Genomic DNA, 20,086 nt, shown 5'->3' with positions numbered 1-20,086 from the left:
TATCTCCAAGCTTGTAGTATCACGAAGTAATCATTGACTCAATACCAAAGGCATATCAATTGAAATGACCTGTTTTTGGTGCCTCAACTACCCATACATGACTTGTATGTCTTTGTATACAAATTCGATCCCCCGGATCCACAAGTGGAGATCCTCCTCACCGCTTTACTTGGTCCAATGATACGAGAGTGAATTATAAGACAACATTTTGAAGCGGGGTGCGTGTCCACCAGTGAACTTGGGGTAACCTGCTCTGTAGCAAGGCAGCGCATCATTTCTCCACCCGACTTTTCCCGACGCTTCCAAGCTTGGTCTTCGCCCTTGACTCTTGTCCACTTTGGGTTCACCGGACTGTGCTTCTCTACACTCTAGAGTCTCTTCATTTCGGGGAAATGTGGAAATTGCCATGGTTCGCGGCCGAGTTCATGTACAAGTGCATACTCGTACTGCGTACACGTACTTTTTTAAATACCACATGCGCAGGAACACAACTTGCTGATCTTCCCTTCCAGATGCCGTGTTTATTATGTACGGAGTATTTATTTACACTTGGCATTTGCAGGTGAACTTCGGAATTTCCAAAGATATGGGTTTTCATGTTCAACTAAGTCGATACAAATCTTCCGTCCAAGATCAGGGCAAAAATAGACAAGCCTCGTAGGTATCCATGCATGTATGGACGATTTAATAAATTGAATACGAGATGATGACTCACTTGGGCACTAGCAATTGATGTGTTTATATTTGAAATCCCATAACATTCTACATAGTATTTGAATAACTAGGTAGCCTAGTAAACATGGAATATTGAATGTTTGACTTGATTCAATGTTGAAGTTTGGAACATTTGAACATCAGTGATCCATTCTAACTCATCTCTCATAATTCCTTGCGTGGTATACACATGCACCACGTCGGCATAGATCTACCTGCCCAAGTCTGGACATTGAAAAGAAACAACTTCCTCGTTCCAACCAATTTAACCAAACAATGGCAATTCCACAGGAGAATGAAAATATTCTGATCCGCCGTATGCAGAGCTCAGACATCCCACTCCTGGGCCCTTTGTCTGCGAAAGCATACTGCAATGACCCCCTCAATACCTTTCTTTTTCCACGCCGTCTTGAACACCCCAATCATATGATCCGCCGCTTCGCCCAAGGGATTCAAGCTCGTTATCTCAACCCTCGAAACATTGGCTTTGTAGCCGTGGATCTCGCCAATCCCTCGATGCCTGTCGCTTACGCACAGTTTGTCCGACTAGGCGATGACAAGGCTGCATTGCAGCTGATTGCAAACCAGCGGTCGTTCGGGCATTTATTGAAAGCATGGTGGTTCAAGATCCGAGCTGCGATTGAGAATTTCTTTTGGCCTGATCGGTCTGTCGATCCTGATGCTATGAGTACGTTTATGAAAGCGGCCAACGCTGACAAAGAGTTTTATTGGGATTCTCCTGAGATGAAGATCAAATATGGGAATAGGTGGCATGCGCAAAGTGTCGTGGTGTCCGCGGCCTATCGGCGGCAAGGCATTGGGCGTCGATTGGTGGAAGAGGTACTGCGGAGGGCACAGGATGAAGGTGTAGTGGTGGGATTGGAAGCTAGTAAAGATGGAGCGACGCTCTATCGGACGCTAGGGTTTGAGCTACGGGGTCCATTCTCTATGGTTATTGGTCTGCCTGTGGGAGGGATAATGATGTGGTCGCCGAAAGGGCTTCTATGATGATCTGGATGCTTTAAATGTTCAAGCTACAGTCATAAAGCATATGAAATAGGGATCTAGTATATATAGTGGATGATATCAAGTTTCTTCAAAGTCGTGTAAGAACCAAGTCAAGTATCCAAAGGGAGTCTTATACGTCATGTTTATCTGAGCAGCATGAATGGAATGTTGTTGCTTTCTAAACATGTTGATAGTGTACTAATATCAAAAAGACAAAGATTAAAGTAGCCTGAAAGTAAAAACATCATATACTATTTTAGTGAGAACACATCTAGACGTTAAAAGTTCAAATGCATAACGGGCATGCACGACTCACGAGCTCCCCGCAATGTTAATGTTTGGGTTGTGGAGCTCCGGCCCGCCGACTTTTCCAACGCCCTAGTTTCGTGCAAGGATTACCCTTGATCTTCACATTACCTTATGGAATGAATGACCATCACTAACGTCTTACAATCCTCTGCTCTCACCAAGAACCTGCGCTTATGTTTTAATCACCGCCGCTACTGTATAATACCCAACACCAGCAAGATTATCTCACCGTCGCGAAAAGCTTCCAAGCATCCATCCTTCGTGCAGTGCACCGCATCTACTCGAACTCTGCCTAAATCGCGATCAATACTATCCGACCTTTCACACCTCCAGTCCAACAATGCTATCTCTGCCCTTTCTCATACCTCGCGACGTAAGTGTCGAATCAGCCTCCAGACCAGCCCTTCACCCGCGCCTAAGAAAGCAACTAATATATAACCTTGCAACCAATCAATAGTCACATGAGCTCTGGTTCGGCGCATCACAACCATATCGCGCCACCGAATCGCAACAACCGCACACCGACGCCGGAGCCAACCCGGCTCGCCGTAATGGCAACACCACAAATAACCACCGTGCTTTCATGCCCTCTCGCTCACCCGCAAATGGCCTCTCAGCTCTCGCTATGGAGGAGCGGGCTCTACGCGCCCGGAAACAAAATATCGCGACCTTCGGATACTCTTGGATCAAACCGGCGGGGTGCCCGAAGACAATGCTGGGCATGAAAGAGGAAGAAGCTGAGCGTGAGGAGGCGCTTGCGGCCGCGGCTGCGGAGCTGAATGCTGAAGGCTTGATGGAGGATGATATGGCCTTGACACAGGGGGAGGAAGGAGAGGAGGAACAAGGCATGGAACGAGATCTTGACGATGAGATCCCCGATGCTGATGCTGAAGGTTTGGTTGAGGAAGGCGAGGAGGGCCTTGAAGATGATCAGGTTGTTGATGAAGAGAGCTACATGGAGCGGGATCTGGACGATGAGATCCCCGAGGGGTACTCGGACGACGGCTATGAGGAAAGTGGGCTGTACGAACAAGACGACGAGGACTTTGACAACCAACCGGATTTGGATGCGGAAATTCCCGAGGGTGAAGAGGGGATGAGTGAGGGGATGAGCCGAGATCTGGATGTTGATATTCCCGATGCTAGCGAGTCTGGATCCGAACAGGGTGAATGGCAGCATACGGATACGGAGGAAGAGGATTCTGACGAGGAAGAGGAAGTGGTCGAAAGTGACAATGTCGTTCGCAATCGACTTAATGAGAATTTCAGGACAAGCACGCCGAACAGTCGTGGCGGTTTGTTACCGACACCACCAATGCGTCGGGCGCGTGAGACTGAAGCTCAGAGCCGATTTATCAATCGATGGAGCGGTGGTGGTGACGCCTTGGATTCTAGCCAGATGTTCCTCGAGGATGAGGATCTAGGTGCCTCAGTCACAAGTCAAGGAAGCCGCCGTAGTGGGTTCGCTCGACGATTCCCCCGTCAGGTCGGTAGACCACGAGACAGTCTCAATTAAATTTGGAACTCTGTTTCTTGTGGGATTGCTGAAGCTGACTGTCGTCTTACTATTACTGGCATTTGCACTGAATCGAATTTGCGACAAGAAGGCGACAAAATTAGGATTCAGCAGTTGCATAAGATATCCCCGAGACTTAATATCATGTCTCTACTACGTGCTTCGGAAGTTCTAGAAGTCCAGCATGAAAATTCCAAGGTTCTATTGAAAGTTACGATGTTCAATTGAAATGACTTGGAAGACAAGGTGGATTAATATTATGTACTTATCGCATTCTCGTATATCAAAGAGATTAGTCTCGGGATATTTGCATATTAGATACTTCTGGCAAATCCTTAACGCCAGGTTCTCAGGAAAATCCACCTTAATCAACCATCCCACAAGGACATGAAGCATTATCGACCTTGTAGATAGCATAGACGATAATCACTTGGCATGCAACAAAGTGCCACCGGAATCCCAAAAGTTAACACCAAAAACACCGTAGCCAAAAAAAATAGCCATGCTGTGCTAATAACAACTATGTGCATGCGAGCTCCCATGTCAAGGCGAAGGTGGAGGCCAAGTACATGCGTTTGCTTCAGGGATATTAAATGGGGCGTGGAAGCAGAAACTCTTGTATAAAGCATTTTGCCACAGAGTTCGCAATCAGAATATCCACACATAGAAGAACAAGAAAAACACAACGGCGAAGAACCCGAGCCACACCCGCCAACCGACGCCAGTGCTTTCGGCCATGCGGAGCATGCGGTTCATGTTCCCGCGGAGCCGGACTCGAGTACTTTCAAATGAGCTTTCAAGGCCATCTATGTGTGCGGTATCCCGGATTTCGTCGCCAATCGCAAAGGTAAGCTAGAATGAACTTGTGAGTATGGTGCCTCAATATCCAACGTCGCATTTATACTTGCGGCTCGCAGTCAATGATCCAAGCCACTTACATCTTTAAGCATCCTCACTTTGGCGGTGATACCTTCTACCTCCGCGTCATTTTGTGATTCGAGTGACGAAAGAACGGCATCGGAGTAGTGACCCCTACAACCGCGGTTAGAATTCAGCATGACCCCTCCACAGCAGCAAATATCCAGCTTACTTCTTGTCGGGTGTTCCAGTACGGTATGCGGGTCCGCCAGCACTGCCGTTTCCATAGTCGTTACCGGCTGGGCTGGAATAGCCTCCGTAACCATATCCGCCGGCCGGAGCAGGTGACCTGCTCGCCGGGCGGGAGCCGCCACCGTAAGAATCGAAGAGGGAGGAAGATGCGCGTGGATCGCGTTGACGGGGAAATCTGTTCAAGCTTGTTAGTTGGTGTATAAAGTGAGGCAAGATGGCCGTTTAGGATTGTCTTTGCATGGAAAGGAGAGAGGGTCTGGACTATACCGTGAAGCCATGACGTTCGTGTGCAGGGTCCAGGAATGAACCCGTAGTATTATAATAGGGGATCACCGGTCAATTCAGTTTCAATAATTGGTCAGTGGTTACTTGGGGACATTGCGTGGTCCTAGCAACCGGTGATATTCATGATATTTCGAGAGCGTTGGTGAGACCCTGGTTGCTTGCGGACAAAAACACAAGGTGGCCAAAGCGTAAACCCGAGACGCACGTGATGACGCAGTGTTTATAGGAGAGTAGAAAAGTAGAAACAGGAAAACAAAACAAATGTCTACTAAGTACATAATTACTGCGATGTGTAGAAAGATATGGAATATGCTATTACGTCACTAGCCTGGAAAGCTTTAGGATTCTGCAAGGAGATCTGGGTCGCGTCCGAGGCCAGAATGCGCTCCACAGTGACCAAATTGTCACCGAAATTTGGTCACCGAAGTATCTCGGTTCAATTATTAAAAAAAAAAAAAAAAATCGGACGGCGCTCTTCTCGCGGTGGGAATTTGGAAATAAAAAATAGAACAATAGTTGGAGGACATGCAGTAACGTGCAATGAAAATCATGATTGGACGTTAGATAGTTGTAGATACACATATTCTCCGGTCAGAGGAACTGATCACAACTGGGTGTCATTGAATCATTTGACTGCGCCATCCAGCGCAACCTCACATGGGCATAATGAGAGCGCATCTCAAGCAAAATAAGATATGAGCCTCCCCTCAGAACAAAGCGCCAACCCAATCTGACCTCTTCAGGCAATCTCTTTGTCGCCTAGGTCGTATCGTAGAGATCGAGTGTTTAACCGCGCATGGCGTGGTCATTGTCGTCATCGGCAGCCTCGTACTCTTCATCATCTTCGTCCTCGTCATCATCGATCTCTCCCTTGTTTTGCTCGGCAACATCGGCGTAGTTAATAACCTTGCCGCGTGTGCGACGGCTGCCTTGGATGATGTTGCTACTGTCAATGGGCTCGAGGTTGTTGTCCATGTCCTCGTCCTCCTCTGTAATTGTCTTGGGTCAGCAAAGAGTATTTTTAATTGCAGGGCATAGCAAGTCGCGTAGGGCCACTGGGTCTCATTGTGATACAGGCCCAGGGCAGTTATGCTGTTCGAATGAGGGGTGGGTGGGGGAGGCGCGTACCGTTCTGTTCCTAGAAGCGTAAAAAGTCAGTATCACCATTGGATATTTTGGATCGAGAAAATTAATGCGGCAAACTTACAACTTCGGGCTCGCTCTCGGATGAGCTATCCTCATCCATGCTCATTTCGTTGGTAGGTTCGGTGGACTTGCCCTTGCCCTTGTCCTGGACGTTGGGGTCGTTGAATGTAGAAGCCATTGTAGATTTTTGATGCGATGGTGGTTAGATGAAAGGTGTTGGTAAGTTGTATGAAAGGGGGTTGGGGATTGGAGAAGAGGGGATGGGGGAAACTGAAAAGAGACGGTCTGCGAAGTAAGGTAGCTCTCCAAGCAAAACAACCAGCAACAGTAAGGGACGGGGAGATCCCGTGATGTGATTCGTTCAATACGGGTGGATACTCCCCCGTGACAGAGTGTGCCCTGACTCCTGAGGCACCCACTAGATCTACTTAGGAGAGAGTTTGGACTAGGATTTATTACTCATTGAAATGCTTCTGATTCTCGTCTCTCTCTTATTTCTTGAATAATGAGCTAGGTTTGTGTTATAATATAGTTTATAAGACTTTTTTTGAAATCATGCAACTTGCAACCCTTGTTCCTGAAACTACAGAGCAAAGCATCGTTCGACCGATTCACTATTATTCCCCCACCAATTTGGCATCGAGATCTGCTTGCCCGCTCCGAAAAAGAAGAAGATAAGCAACATGTTTAGGTTGAATCCGGCATCAAATGCTGCCGCGATCAAATAGTTATATCGCTTCCACACTTCGAAATGGCGCCGATACGCCCAATACATGACAATATATCCGCCAATGATGGCAGATGTGTAGCCAGTGCTGACGTTCCCATAGAACATGGCAAGACCACCAAAGAAGATGCTGACATTCCAAAGATCAATTCGTAATTTGGGGAAGAAACGGTGGAAAATAAACAGAATCGGAGGGATGGCAGCACCGACGAGGAAGGACCACGGCAGAGGTGTCATCTCAGCTTCAGCAAAGAGTCTCTTGGGACCAAGAACTGCATATTGAACACCCATTGTGTTAGATGTCTGCAAACTTTGGCCCGTCCACTGATTGAGTGGATCGGTCTTCTCTCCAGTCAAATATTCTCCTTTGGTATCCATTACCCAGCGAATGACAGCGTAATTGATCGGGACACCCATTAGGGTACCAAAGATCTGAGAGAAGAAAATCTCACGGGGTGGGATATGCATATAGTGCCCAATCTTCTGGTCTTGCAACATGTACTGCGCACGATACCATGCGTCACCAGCAATGGAGCCATAGACTGAGGGGCCACATGGGTGCTGGTGGCTGGAGCCAGCTTTGGTATGCACCATGTATCCATACATCAGCTCATTGAACGATCCAGTCTCAAGTTGATAGTTAGATATAGCGTATAACCAGGCAAATGGAACAACGAAGACAGCAGCGCTGGCCAGACCCACAAACAGGGTCCAGATCGGGATAAATAGGTTTCCACAAGCGATAATGGCTACCAATATGACCAATGCTGTGAGGAACAAAGAAAGGTACCACCACAATGGAATCTCCTTGTATTGTCTTTGAATAACATTGAGACGATCGTGGTATTGATGGTGGATCCCATTTTCAGGTGACGATTTGGCGTTCTTGCGAGCTCCCCGAATCTTTCTTAGATTGTTCCTGATTTGAACATAGCCAAACGTGGCAATCCAGGTGACAGCCGCCGGAAGTTTGGCGTAGTCAAACCAGGTTGCCCATACATTCTGCAGTCCCATATACATAGGGCCGTACTGCTCATATGCAGTTTCGTTCAAATGGTACTCTGGAGTCAGCACTTTAAGTGTTGGGTAAGTCGTTCCGTTGGCCATCAGGAGACTATTGGACATAATGCCATGTTTGTAGGAGCCGAGGCCACCCCACTTCGCAGCAGGAATCAGAACCCAGCAATTAAAAGCATAAGCCAAGAACAGAATGACCTGTGTCCAGAATGGCGTGAGCATAATCGAGGAACCGTTCCAGTTGATGTTTGACCAGTCCAGTGACAAATTCAAAAAGCCCATGCCCCCAAGTCCTGACCCGATGAAGTTGGCCACAGCATTGTGTGGAGCCACCCAGCAGAGGAAAGCTAGGGAAGAGATGAAAGGGAAAACATATTCTGGAAGAAATTGCCATAGGGTCATGCCCAACAAAGCCAGGAAAAAGACCTTCATTTGACGACGAGCGGTGGGTGATGAAGTGTCTGTCTTGCGGAAAGTTTCGAACAAAGTTGTCTGCATCAAAGCCTGTGGCCAGACATACTCGGGGTCCGGCAGCAGAATCTGACGTGCAAGAGCAGCAAAGAAATATCCAGTCCACACGATGGCCAACATGAAGAAAATGGCGACGGCCGGGTTGATTCTCGTCCCATACCAGAGTTCTGCCAGTACAATTGGGGCATAGGCCAGATTGTACGTCGCCCCCGATGCCGCTGTAACTGTAACGAGCACATGCTCCTTGATGCTCCAAGGGCCTGGATTTAAGCTAAATGACCAGTTCGTGCCTGGCAGCCGAATTGTCCAGGCTGGGAGTATTTTGGCGAGGAAATGCCCCACATAGTGACAAGCGATTTGAACAAAGAAGACAGAGTAAGGAGCGCTGGTGGTCCGGAAGTGACTCATTTGGGATAAGAATGCACCGGGGATGACAAAAAGAGCGGACAGTATAAAATAGCGAAAGGTGATTGTGAAGAGGGTTGGATCATCGGTCAAATTCACCAATTGGCGTACTTGTAGGGGCAAGGCAGCGATTTCCGGGTCTTCATGACTCTCTTGTTCAATGGCGGCCGTGTCGGCCAGCACTTTGGTTTTCTCTTCATCGGCTGGGATGCTGCCAGTGGTGGTAACGTCAAGCTCTGATTTACTCAGATCCTCCATCGGGTTATTGACTTCCACCGTGAGAGAGCCCTCTCGAGGACCCCGGTGCCGTTTGAATATACCCAGTAGAGCCATGCTGGAGGAGGATCGGAAAGCTCCCAAAGGGATATCGGAACGAATGCCAGTGAGGGGCTGGGACGAGTCAGAAAATCTATTCAACAAACCATTGTATTCGGGGAAACTATTTTATTTAACATCTAAAGACTCATTGTGATCTTTTTTTTTTCTCTTACGCCAAGTAAAATTTGCCACGGAACTCGCAGCTCTTGACCAAGCTATACAGGGATGTTCCCGACATCCGTGATTCTGCGGACCAATGAGGAAGTTTCATGAAGAATGATTGGGCACATCGGACTAAGTGGTTCCTCTGGAGTTACATTGATTAAAGGTAGAAAATGACAGAAAGCTCAAATAGAGTTAGGTTTTCATGGTCAAGTCAGATATAGCGCGGATGGCGTTATCAGGGTTTCCCCTTAATCGGGCTTGGTTTGCCCGGCGCTTTTACCTAAACTTAATTTCACCGAATAAAAGCCGATGTTTAAGATACTGGTTTGATTGGGAAATGGACAAGTAGGAGTACCTGAATCGTTTTCTTTCTGCATTTCAAGGGTACAAAATACATGAAGTTCTGGGTGTGTAGCATGAAAAAGGGAGGGGTAAGAGATTTATGTATACAGTACAAGGTTCGCGGACACTTGGACCTTTAGAAGAGTATTTATAATTAAATACTGCAATATTATATACCAGAGTACCAGTAGATACCCCAAGTAATAAAGGAAAGTAAAGCAGATCAAGGGCTGGAAAGATAACATCGTTATATGTCACAAGCTTGAAAGTATGTTTGTGTTCCAATCCGGTCTAGATCAACAATGACCAAATTCGGTAACGCTCTAGAAGGAAGTGTTGCCTGATTTTCTCCTCAATCTCCAGGTGTCAAAATCCTTTTTTTCTCTTCTGCCTCAGGTGTCTATGGAAAGTCAAAGTGACTCATTAAACCCCACGTGACATGGGAAGAAAAAAGAAAGGAAAAAAAAAAGTGAAAAAGAAAAAAGTGGGCTATGAATTCATCATGACGCCTTCGATAAGAACCATGACCGTACTGATACCATAGTACTCCACTATAATTCTGTGAGAGGGGCTGTGACGTACCCTTGCCATACCGGAGAGAATTACTGACAACCCAACTAGAGTAACTGCAAGTCCAAAAAAAAGAGAGAAAAAGAGAAAAAAAAGAAAAATCGATTTGAGAGTTTTAGGCACGAGCCACACGATTACATCATACTTTTTTTTTTGCCCCGCCATCAACAAAAAAAAAAAAGAAACTACCATGACAACCCGTACAGATATGAAAGTAGAATTGACACATAAAGAATCATTAAGAAGAAACTTGTAACTGGTAGAACAAAGACTGAATCCACTGGCCCCATCTGGAACCAGCGGGCCCTTTCATGAAGTCAGAATTGGTGCTGTTGCTGGGGCATCGAAAGTCATGGAAACCCATGGATGTCCATGGAAGCTCCCCTGCTAGAAGCTTCTGTACAATTCACCGCTCACTATATAGGAGGATTTCGCTGCTCTCACTTCTCTTCCTTTTTTTTCTCTACTTCACAATTCTTCAATACCCCCTCCACTAATTCTCTTCTTACTCTGTACACTACTCGGAGTCCAATCCACGAATTTCCTTTTTTAACGACTCCCCCATCTTTCACACACATACATTCACAATGGCTCCCGCTGTCGGTATCGATTTGGGTACCACCTACTCCTGTGTGGGTGTCTTCCGTGATGACCGCATTGAGATCATTGCCAACGACCAGGGTAACCGTACTACCCCCTCGTTCGTTGCCTTCACCGACACCGAGCGTCTCATCGGTGATGCCGCCAAGAACCAGGTCGCCATGAACCCCCACAACACCGTCTTCGATGCCAAGCGTCTCATTGGTCGTCGTTTTACCGACGCTGAGGTTCAGGCTGATATGAAGCACTGGCCCTTCAAGATCATCGAGAAGGACACCAAGCCCGTCATCGAGATTGAGTTCAAGGGTGAGGCCAAGCAGTTCACCCCCGAGGAGGTCTCCTCCATGATCCTCACCAAGATGCGTGAGACCGCTGAGGCTTACCTCGGTGGCACCGTCAACAACGCTGTCATCACTGTCCCCGCCTACTTCAACGACTCCCAGCGTCAGGCCACCAAGGACGCCGGTCTCATTGCCGGTCTTAACGTCCTCCGTATCATCAACGAGCCCACCGCCGCTGCCATTGCCTACGGTCTTGACAAGAAGCAGGAGGGTGAGCGCAACGTCCTCATCTTCGATCTTGGTGGTGGTACCTTCGATGTGTCTCTCCTGACCATCGAGGAGGGTATCTTCGAGGTCAAGTCCACTGCTGGTGACACTCACCTTGGTGGTGAGGACTTCGACAACCGTCTCGTCAACCACTTCGTCAACGAGTTCAAGCGCAAGCACAAGAAGGACTTGACCACCAACGCCCGTGCTCTCCGTCGTCTCCGCACCGCTTGCGAGCGTGCCAAGCGTACCCTCTCTTCCGCTGCCCAGACCTCCATCGAGATCGACTCTCTCTTCGAGGGTGTTGACTTCTACACCTCCATCACCCGTGCTCGCTTCGAGGAGCTCTGCCAGGACCTCTTCCGCTCCACCATGGAGCCCGTTGAGCGTGTCATCCGTGATGCCAAGATCGACAAGTCCTCCGTCCACGAGATCGTCCTGGTCGGTGGTTCTACCCGTATCCCCAAGATCCAGAAGCTTGTCTCCGACTTCTTCAACAAGGACCCCAACAAGTCCATCAACCCCGATGAGGCCGTTGCCTACGGTGCCGCCGTCCAGGCCGCTATCCTGTCCGGTGACACTTCCTCCAAGTCCACCAACGAGATCCTGCTTCTCGATGTTGCCCCTCTCTCCCTCGGTATTGAGACTGCCGGTGGTGTCATGACTGCCCTTATCAAGCGCAACACCACCATCCCCACCAAGAAGTCCGAGACTTTCTCCACCTACTCCGACAACCAGCCCGGTGTCCTGATCCAGGTCTTCGAGGGTGAGCGTGCTCGCACCAAGGACAACAACTTGCTCGGAAAGTTCGAGCTCACTGGTATCCCCCCTGCCCCCCGTGGTGTTCCCCAGATTGAGGTCACCTTCGACCTTGACGCCAACGGAATCATGAACGTCTCCGCCGTCGAGAAGGGTACCGGCAAGTCCCACCAGATCACCATCACCAACGACAAGGGTCGTCTGTCCAAGGAGGAGATCGAGCGCATGCTTGCTGAGGCCGAGAAGTACAAGGCCGAGGATGAGGCTGAGTCTGGACGTATCCAGGCCAAGAACGGTCTCGAGTCCTACGCTTACTCCCTCAAGAACACTCTCTCCGAGGGTAAGCTCCAGATCTCCGAGGATGACAAGAAGAAGGTCGAGGACAAGATCTCCGAGGTCATCTCCTGGTTGGACGCCAACCAGACTGCCGAGAAGGACGAGTACGAGTCCCAGCAGAAGGAGCTTGAGGGTGTTGCCAACCCCATCATCTCCGCTGCCTACGGTGGTGCTGCCGGTGCCCCCGGTGCCGGTGGTGCCCGCCAGCCCGATGATGTTGAGGAGAAGCCCGAGGAGCTCGACTAAGCGTCTCGCTTTAGTTTCTTGCTTCTAAACGGTGTCTCCTTGGATTCCCTTTGTTTTTTTCTCTTTCGAATGTCTTGTTTTACGACTTTATGGGATATTGAGTTTTCCTTTTTTGCGAATGATTGCATAGATACAAAGTTTATCTCTTTCTAGGAAAAGAAAAGTCCTAGCCAATTTCAAAATTTTTATTAATTAATTATCTTCCTTGTAAACATGATCCTAAAGTAGTCTCGGCTTGTTGGTACCAACTAGTAGTCGAATGCTAGTCTGGGTTAAATTTATTTCCAATATGGTCCAATCAATATGTGTTATGTTTGTCCGCGTATGGTTTCAATGCCAAGTGACTGGCCAAGCCAAGCGAATGAACCCGAAATCGTATGTACGTATTAGTATGTAGTATTAAGTACTGTGGACATAGTGCATTCCAGAGAGTACATATACCCAAGTACATAATACGTAGGTATTCGAAGGTATGGTGAAATTTTTATTCTCAAGTCTCACCTTTCGGTAGTCTCATTGATTTCGTTTAAATATTATACAACCATAGTATTGATCCCGAAGCTTCGAGGATATCTTCATACAAATCAGGCTTTTGGTTTAGAATCAGAATCCTAAGAGCACGGGCGCTCTACCAACCGAAAAGAAGCAAAAAGCAGGCTGATATAAGATACACCGTTAGCGCTACATCTAAAACTCAACGACAGAGAGCTTACTAGAATGATGATACACATGGAAATTTGGTCATTTCCATACAGCAGTTATAAACCCCCAACGCCAAGATCCCCATCCTGTGCAAAATCATGGAACAACAGACAATGGATTTGCAGTGTCATCCATCTAAAACCAAGGTAGCCTAAGCCCTTATTGCGAAATGCTTATAGATCTTGGTAGTCTCCGTTCCACCACCGCTGCAATCGCTGCTGTCCGAGCTGCACCACCGTTCCGTATCCGATTTCTGATGCTCTCGAGGGGTTTTGTTCTATTTGGTCACGGCGGATTCGGGACATGACGGCGGCAACGCCCATTGTGAGGGCGAAGATGGGGTCACCTACTCTGCGATTGGAAGAAGAGATGATGAGCGGGATTCGATAAATGATATGAGGTTGGAAGGGTGGCAGTTGATCAATGGTAGATTGGATTCGAAGCGCTAGGTCTCTTACTTACCGGGAGAGGAGGTAGGCAGCCATGATAATCTAAGAGTGTGGTTTGGTTCGTGAGATTGAGGTGGAGCTAGATGTTGAAGTATCGGGGAAGCTTTCGGGGAAATGTAAAGGATATCACGTGATTAAAGATAATCTCCAGAGTCCAAACGTCCACGTTGGGAAGAACTAGTAAATATAAGATGTGACATGTACTTTTTGTAGACATGGGGGAAAAATGGGAAATTAATTTGAGCTTGTTTGATTCTTCTTTTGACTATTGCTCTAAACCCCATCGGAAGAAAATAAAGCATGTATATGAGAGGGGAAAAATACACAAGTCCCTGGAGGAGCCGGGAAGGCCCGAAAGACCCGAAAAGAACAAAAAAGAGAAGAGAAGATTTTCCGAGAAGGGGGGAGTTGTCGAAGAACGCCAAGGCTAAAAAAAGACTCTCTATGTATGTGACCTCTATACAACCTGACCAAAAGCAGGGATCAAAGTCTGTGCCAGCCAGAAGCTGAAAACCAACTTGGGACCAGTCATCAGCAGCTTGGGGGTCAAGCCCTTGAACAAACTCCAGGGACCCTCGTTCTTGAGCATCTTGGACACAATGCGGAATCCGGACTCGGGGTTGTCGAAGTTGCGGTTCTGAATACGGGTCTTGATCACATCCAGGGGAGCCGAGACGATCAGCGAAGCACTGGCACCGGCCACCGAGGCGACGAAGTTCTGGTCCCAGGTGGCCTTGTTGTAGTCGGCCAAGCCGTAAATGTATTCCTTGGCAAAGGCAGATCCACCGAAGAGCTAGTGTGGTTGTAAGCGAGTGGGTCCTTTTTTTTCTGTCAAATAAGTACGAATGAGGCCACTTACGGCGAAGGAACCAGGGGCGTTCCGGGCGGCAGTCCAGCCGGCACCCCGGTACAGACCCATACCCTCATCCTGAATAATCTTGACAAGACCACGGCCACGGAAGGCCTCGGGGTTTGTCTGACGCTTAATCTTCAGGACGTCCAAAGGAAGCAGAACGACCTCTCCAATACCGACCAAACTAAAAAGTCCAGGGGTCAGTAAATGAAAAACGAGAGGTATATATTGTGACATGGTCTCTCACCTGCCAGCAGTGGCGTGCATAATAGCCTTTCCGTTGCCCTTTCCGAAGGCATTGTCGAACTCGTTGCCGTAGTGCTGAGCCAAGTAGTCACGGGCGAAAGGCTGACCACCGTACTTGTAGATACGCTGAAGAACCTGTTTTCGAGATGAATCAGCTCACTGCATCCAGAGCCTTTCTTTCCTGTCGGAATTTCCAGAATCACCAACCTTGTAGCAAGCAGCGTAGCCCAAACCGGGGAACATAGAGGTGAACTTGCGGCCCAAGGGGGCATCGGCATACTCCTTGAAGACGACCTTCTTAAATTCGGTGGCATTGGCAATCTAAGAAGAAGGCACTTGAATTAGTGATGTCCATGGCGCAAGTAGTTTCGTGGGATTCGGAGTGTCTCAACATACCCGAGTCTGGTTGCTCATCAACCGCTTCGCTGTGGTGTCGACCTGAGATATGTTAGTATTACAATCGGATCAGTTCCGGTGATGCTGGGTCTTACGGGGTGGAAGACGGCCAGCTCAGCGATACCAGCAGAGCCTACGGAGTCGAGTTAGCATTGTTAACATTTCGGGGATCTCTGCGCAATGGCAAGGGGCTCGTTTCGTACCGGAACCAAGAAGACGGGCGACAGCGGATTCCTTCTTGACATCGTTGGAGGCGGCGCCAGCACCGGCAGCGAGAGCGGGAGACATTTTTTGGGATTTAGGGGAAAAAAGAGATATGCAGTGTAAATGCGTCAGGAACATGTGCCTGTAAATTTTATCAGAGCGCGAGGGGCGCTAATCCCGATCGGGGTCCGGAGTCGGAGAAGCGTGGGATCCATCGTTATCGCTCTCAACTGATTTACTGATTTACTACTAGTCGTGCTTCTGTTCTATTTACGTCGACTTCTCTTCATTGAAAAGTCACTTGTTTATGCTTCAAAAATTAAGATCACTTTAATACTGACTCGCAAATTTAAGCATACAAGTATATGAGTTAAGTCGAATGTGGAATTCTATGGTCCCCCACAATACCCGGCATCTCTGATTTTCTTGTTCCTCCATATGGGGAAAGGAACCCACTCAGGAACGAGAGTCCAGCCACAAAACATCAGGGAATAATTTTTTAGAAGTTGATTTTCATTCAGCAATGGGCAGATTAGCCAAGCAATAAAATGGCACAAAAGAAGAAGAAGAAGAATGGAAAAAGGATGTGCACAACACCAAAGAAACGCCGCATGCCGATTAAAGAGAACCAGAATCCCAAGATTGAGCCGGTTTCCACCCGCTTACATCCCTTGCAAAGGTTCTCGAATGTTGAGTCCGTAACAGATTCAAATCGAAAAGTCCAAATCTTTGCAGTACATGTATAGCAGATGATAGCCATATATGTCAACCTTTCAAAGGTCACCGAAAGTGTTCTCGCCGGAGTATCTAGGAACGCATCAGGTTAGGAAATGGTCTCTTTCGTCAAGGATTAATACCAGACGGATAAGGGGAGGTAACATACGTGATGTACAGGAAACCATCTTCGTCCTTGTGTTCTTCGTAGATGCTGCTCATCAGAGCGGCTGTGGGCGGGAGAACCTCATCGACGAAGATGAAGATAGCCTTCTCGGGAGAGAGCTTGATGCGCTTACGGATCACGTAGACGAACTGGCCTACAGTGAGATCGGCCGGTACAAGGTACTTCTTCTTGTCGATGGTGGCAATGTCCGACTTCTCAACCTTCTCGCAGATGACCTATACGGGGAAGTCGTTAGTTGGAAGAGGCGGTGAGGAGGGGAAGGGGAGTGGTGGCAAGGACATGGCAGGCAAAGCCTGAACACTTCGATCAAAGCCACCAGAGACCCTGGGACGACTCACTGGAATGCGATCAGTGTATTTTTGACGGATGCGCTCGGCCTCAGCCTTCCGCTTCTCAAAGGGGTGCTCGTCCTTGAACTTGGATCGCATAGTTGATAAGGGCTGATAAGCCAAGCGGGTCTTGGTGGAGGGAAGAGAGGTAAGATCCCAAGGAGGGAAGAAGTGGTGATCAAAAGGTACGGTGTCACGGTTGATGGGGAAAGTGTCGAGGGGATCGAGAGAGATGGAAGAGAGAGGGGTGATGACAAAAGGGCAAGCTGGGCAAACCCCCGCTGACGTTACTAAGAGCACTCATCACGAGGCGGTGAGGCGGTGAGGCACGCGTCAATACACAGTCACGGGGATCAAGTCACTTGCAGTTGAGATTCATTAACTAATTCTTACACGGCTTCAAGTTGATTCTGGTGAAGGGGAAATAAATGAAGACTTTTGATTTCTCTTTTACAATAATCCGGTGCTACTCAAACCAGACCCTCGTTGTCAGACCCTCGGTACACCTAACGGCAAAATATGGGTTCTCCACTGATAAGCGGTTATCCGTATACAGAACCCATAGTAGTAAAGACGATAAAGATCTAGTATATTATATAGTATATTCGGACTTTCTTTCTTGCAGGTTGATTTCTGTTGCATTAACAAAGTCAAAGTGACCAATAGTCAAGATCTACAACTGCCTAGAGAATAAATGTAGCAACAATGACTCTTAGTGGAACAAATGTCTAGGTAGACATAACAAGTGCAAGCGCCTCCTCCAACAACCCCCCGGTAATGGTTTAGCGTCTCCACCTAAATGCTCCACCAAGTGACTCTTGGTCCAGGCTGCAGTACGACTTTTACGCCTCAAGGTTAATCGTACCATTCAGCCTTGGGATTGAGCAGAACTTATTGCATAATGTTACCTCCCTTCTACATATCTTCCACTTTATCTTCTCATCTGGATTAGTCGTTATAAAGAGTTAGGTCGAGCCGAATTATCATGTTCTACACGTCTACTAGATCAGAGAGCTTACATTCATACTATCCTACACAAGTCTATCAAGAGAGGCGAGGAAAGTCATTGATTATTGAAAACACCTGAGGGCCGACAATCTGAGTGCAAAGTTATACTGGTATCATTTACTCGGCATGTTTTGATACTCTTCGACTTTATCTCCTACATATGTTACTACTGAGCAGTTTATATCTAGCTGCTGGTATGTATTAATACTTAGTACCCATATAGGCAAGACCTTTCAATCTTAGCTAAAGAACACCAAATAAGCACAATAATAGTTTCGACTCAGTCAATAGTCAAGAGTACTTCCTATATATGCACACTTGTAGGACAAGTATCTGGCAACCAATCACCGGTCGCATCTTATCGCTTATCTCATCGGAGCAAACGGAGCAAACTCACCATCCTCCGGTGGCCTGATGTCAAGCCCATAGCTTTTTCTGGATGAACAGGCCCTGGGTGATCAACTGATTACTTCGAGACCAATTGCATTTGCTATTTATAAATTTGCATTGGTACTGCTTCAATTGGATTTCAGCCTTTAAACACCCGTTGCGCGCACTCAACACCCTTCGACATCCGTCGCGAAAATGGCGTCGCGATCATTCATGCCTCTGCGGAGGACATTAACACAGTTCTCAGCTCGAAACGCTCTTGGCGTGGGCCGCAGTGCTGGGGGGCCAGCTCGGGGTTATGCTACAGGAAAGGGCCCCAAGAGACAGCAAGAATTTACCGTGTGGCGTCCTTACCTACGACTTGCCATCGGCATACCCTTCATTGGCGCGATCATTTACTCCATGGTACGAATAATTGAGGATTTGAATCAATTGCATGTGAAATATTTACTGACATATGCGCTTATAGGCCACCGGCGAAATCACCGACCTTGACTCCCCGTCCATTGTGGAGTTGGACGAGGCCCTGAAGCACTCATCGTCCATCACCGAGTCTTCCCCCATGCGCCTTCGAATGGAGAAGCTCATCAAGGATCACCAGCAAAAAATTGTCGAGGAATTGAGCAAAATCGATGGCATGGAATTCAAGCAAGACGTTTGGACACGTCCTAACGGTGGCGGTGGTATTTCGTGCGTTTTGCAGGACGGCAATGTCTTTGAGAAGGCGGGTGTGAACGTCTCCATTGTCTATGGCGAGTTGCCCCGGCCCGCTGTCGAAAAGATGCGTGCCGATCACAAGTCTTTCGTAGGCGCCGATGTCGACTCGCTCAGTTTCTTTGCAGCTGGTCTGTCCCTTGTCTTGCACCCGCATAACCCCATGGCTCCCACCGTGCATCTGAACTACCGTTACTTCGAGACTTCAGACCCCAAGGATCCTATCAGCGGTGACAAGAACTGGTGGTTCGGCGGTGGTACCGATCTCACCCCGACCTACCTCTTCCCCGAGGATGCCCAGCACTTCCACAAGACCATCAAGGATGTCTGTGATCGCCACGATGCGACCTACTACCCCAAGTTCAAGGCTTGGTGTGACAAGTACTTTTACCTACCCCACCGTGGAGAGTGCCGTGGTGTCGGTGGTATCTTCTTCGATGATCTTGACGCCAACTTCCTCCAATCCTCTTCCAGCTCATCTTCCAACCCACAGGAGACCTTGTTCTCCTTTGTGTCGGATGGCTTGGCTTCTTTCCTGCCATCCTACGTGCCCATCATTGAACGCCGAAAGGATATGTCTTACACTCCTTCCCAGAAGGAATGGCAACAGCTGCGCCGTGGACGCTATGTCGAATTCAATCTGGTCTATGACCGTGGCACAAGCTTCGGTTTGCGGACCCCTAACGCCCGTGTTGAGAGTATCCTCATGAGTCTCCCACGTACCGCCAGCTGGGCCTACATGGACCCAGTGTCTGGCACGAGAACTGAAAGCATGCATGTTGATGAAGAGGATCTGGGTGATGATAAGACCAGCGAAAAAGAGATCATCGACGTTCTCAAACACCCCCGACAGTGGGCATGATTGAAACGCGCCTCTTGATTCGGTGCCTTGGAAACTCCGCTGATCGACCTTGAAACTTGTTTAATCTCGTCATAATTTTTGATGTGTCATTGTCTTATTACCTGGAGAGGCATATGATGCCCCTTCTCATGTACATTACTTCACCATCCGTGCAAATATATTCAAAAGTAGAATCTTATATTGCATATTCAATGTTTCCATCCATCATCTGTCAGCATCCACCGTTGCAGGTGGCTCATCTGTATATTCAATCGAAAAAAAGGTATGCATCGGAATCAATTCGGATCCAGTGACTTCCAAGGCATCTTAGGAGGTAGCACCTGCGCAGGCCACAAGGGAGCAAATATTTGAACAGAAACGTCAATCAATGTATGTACATCCACATATATATGCACAGTAAACCAAAAAAACATGCATTCTATCAACTATATACCATATAA

The 20,086-nt window shown here is 47.9% G+C and overlaps 10 protein-coding genes across 10 annotated transcripts; 4 read left to right on the top strand and 6 right to left on the bottom strand.

The window, feature by feature from the left end:
- Nucleotides 1–990: 990 nt before the first annotated feature.
- On the top strand, nucleotides 991–1,722 carry N7466_007012 (GNAT family N-acetyltransferase; the record flags this gene model as incomplete). The annotated part of the gene is made up of 1 exon (XM_057166401.1): nucleotides 991–1,722. One exon carries the CDS (start codon nucleotides 991–993, stop codon nucleotides 1,720–1,722), a length of 732 nt encoding a protein of 243 aa, XP_057019442.1.
- Nucleotides 1,723–2,371: 649 nt separating this feature from the next.
- Nucleotides 2,372–3,547, top strand: N7466_007011 (uncharacterized protein; the record flags this gene model as incomplete). Its single annotated transcript, XM_057166400.1, has 2 exons — nucleotides 2,372–2,404; nucleotides 2,489–3,547. The coding sequence occupies 2 exons, from the start codon at nucleotides 2,372–2,374 to the stop codon at nucleotides 3,545–3,547; spliced, it is 1,092 nt and encodes a 363-aa protein (XP_057019441.1).
- Nucleotides 3,548–4,195: 648 nt separating this feature from the next.
- Nucleotides 4,196–4,935, bottom strand: N7466_007010 (SNARE domain- containing protein; the record flags this gene model as incomplete). Its single annotated transcript, XM_057166399.1, has 4 exons — nucleotides 4,196–4,399; nucleotides 4,486–4,579; nucleotides 4,638–4,832; nucleotides 4,925–4,935. The coding sequence occupies 4 exons, from the start codon at nucleotides 4,933–4,935 to the stop codon at nucleotides 4,196–4,198; spliced, it is 504 nt and encodes a 167-aa protein (XP_057019440.1).
- Nucleotides 4,936–5,728: 793 nt separating this feature from the next.
- N7466_007009 (histone H2A.Z-specific chaperone CHZ1) lies at nucleotides 5,729–6,266 on the bottom strand (the record flags this gene model as incomplete). Its single annotated transcript, XM_057166398.1, has 3 exons — nucleotides 5,729–5,931; nucleotides 6,071–6,080; nucleotides 6,150–6,266. 3 exons carry the CDS (start codon nucleotides 6,264–6,266, stop codon nucleotides 5,729–5,731), a joined length of 330 nt encoding a protein of 109 aa, XP_057019439.1.
- Nucleotides 6,267–6,671: 405 nt separating this feature from the next.
- On the bottom strand, nucleotides 6,672–9,041 carry N7466_007008 (OPT family oligopeptide transporter; the record flags this gene model as incomplete). The annotated part of the gene is made up of 1 exon (XM_057166397.1): nucleotides 6,672–9,041. The coding sequence occupies one exon, from the start codon at nucleotides 9,039–9,041 to the stop codon at nucleotides 6,672–6,674; it is 2,370 nt and encodes a 789-aa protein (XP_057019438.1).
- A 1,649-nt stretch (nucleotides 9,042–10,690) lies between these two features.
- On the top strand, nucleotides 10,691–12,592 carry hsp70 (molecular chaperone Hsp70; the record flags this gene model as incomplete). The annotated part of the gene is made up of 1 exon (XM_057166396.1): nucleotides 10,691–12,592. The coding sequence occupies one exon, from the start codon at nucleotides 10,691–10,693 to the stop codon at nucleotides 12,590–12,592; it is 1,902 nt and encodes a 633-aa protein (XP_057019437.1).
- An 875-nt stretch (nucleotides 12,593–13,467) lies between these two features.
- Nucleotides 13,468–13,779, bottom strand: N7466_007006 (uncharacterized protein; the record flags this gene model as incomplete). The annotated part of the gene is made up of 2 exons (XM_057166395.1): nucleotides 13,468–13,645; nucleotides 13,757–13,779. The coding sequence occupies 2 exons, from the start codon at nucleotides 13,777–13,779 to the stop codon at nucleotides 13,468–13,470; spliced, it is 201 nt and encodes a 66-aa protein (XP_057019436.1).
- Nucleotides 13,780–14,200: 421 nt separating this feature from the next.
- Nucleotides 14,201–15,526, bottom strand: N7466_007005 (putative mitochondrial GTP/GDP transporter Ggc1; the record flags this gene model as incomplete). Its single annotated transcript, XM_057166394.1, has 7 exons — nucleotides 14,201–14,536; nucleotides 14,603–14,780; nucleotides 14,844–14,977; nucleotides 15,050–15,163; nucleotides 15,239–15,280; nucleotides 15,334–15,371; nucleotides 15,442–15,526. The coding sequence occupies 7 exons, from the start codon at nucleotides 15,524–15,526 to the stop codon at nucleotides 14,201–14,203; spliced, it is 927 nt and encodes a 308-aa protein (XP_057019435.1).
- A 689-nt stretch (nucleotides 15,527–16,215) lies between these two features.
- N7466_007004 (autophagy-related protein 8) lies at nucleotides 16,216–16,771 on the bottom strand (the record flags this gene model as incomplete). Its single annotated transcript, XM_057166393.1, has 3 exons — nucleotides 16,216–16,249; nucleotides 16,326–16,558; nucleotides 16,682–16,771. 3 exons carry the CDS (start codon nucleotides 16,769–16,771, stop codon nucleotides 16,216–16,218), a joined length of 357 nt encoding a protein of 118 aa, XP_057019434.1.
- A 1,494-nt stretch (nucleotides 16,772–18,265) lies between these two features.
- Nucleotides 18,266–19,646, top strand: hem13 (coproporphyrinogen oxidase; the record flags this gene model as incomplete). Its single annotated transcript, XM_057166392.1, has 2 exons — nucleotides 18,266–18,475; nucleotides 18,540–19,646. 2 exons carry the CDS (start codon nucleotides 18,266–18,268, stop codon nucleotides 19,644–19,646), a joined length of 1,317 nt encoding a protein of 438 aa, XP_057019433.1.
- Between the last annotated feature and the right edge of the window lie 440 nt (nucleotides 19,647–20,086).

The sequence above is a fragment of the Penicillium verhagenii genome (assembly GCF_028828195.1).
Source record: "Penicillium verhagenii strain IBT 33310 chromosome Unknown utg000007l_segment0_segment0, whole genome shotgun sequence".
Classification (NCBI taxonomy): domain Eukaryota; kingdom Fungi; phylum Ascomycota; class Eurotiomycetes; order Eurotiales; family Aspergillaceae; genus Penicillium; species Penicillium verhagenii.
The sequence above is the reverse complement of the archived record's forward strand: the minus strand, read 5'-3'. Positions and strand labels throughout refer to the sequence as shown.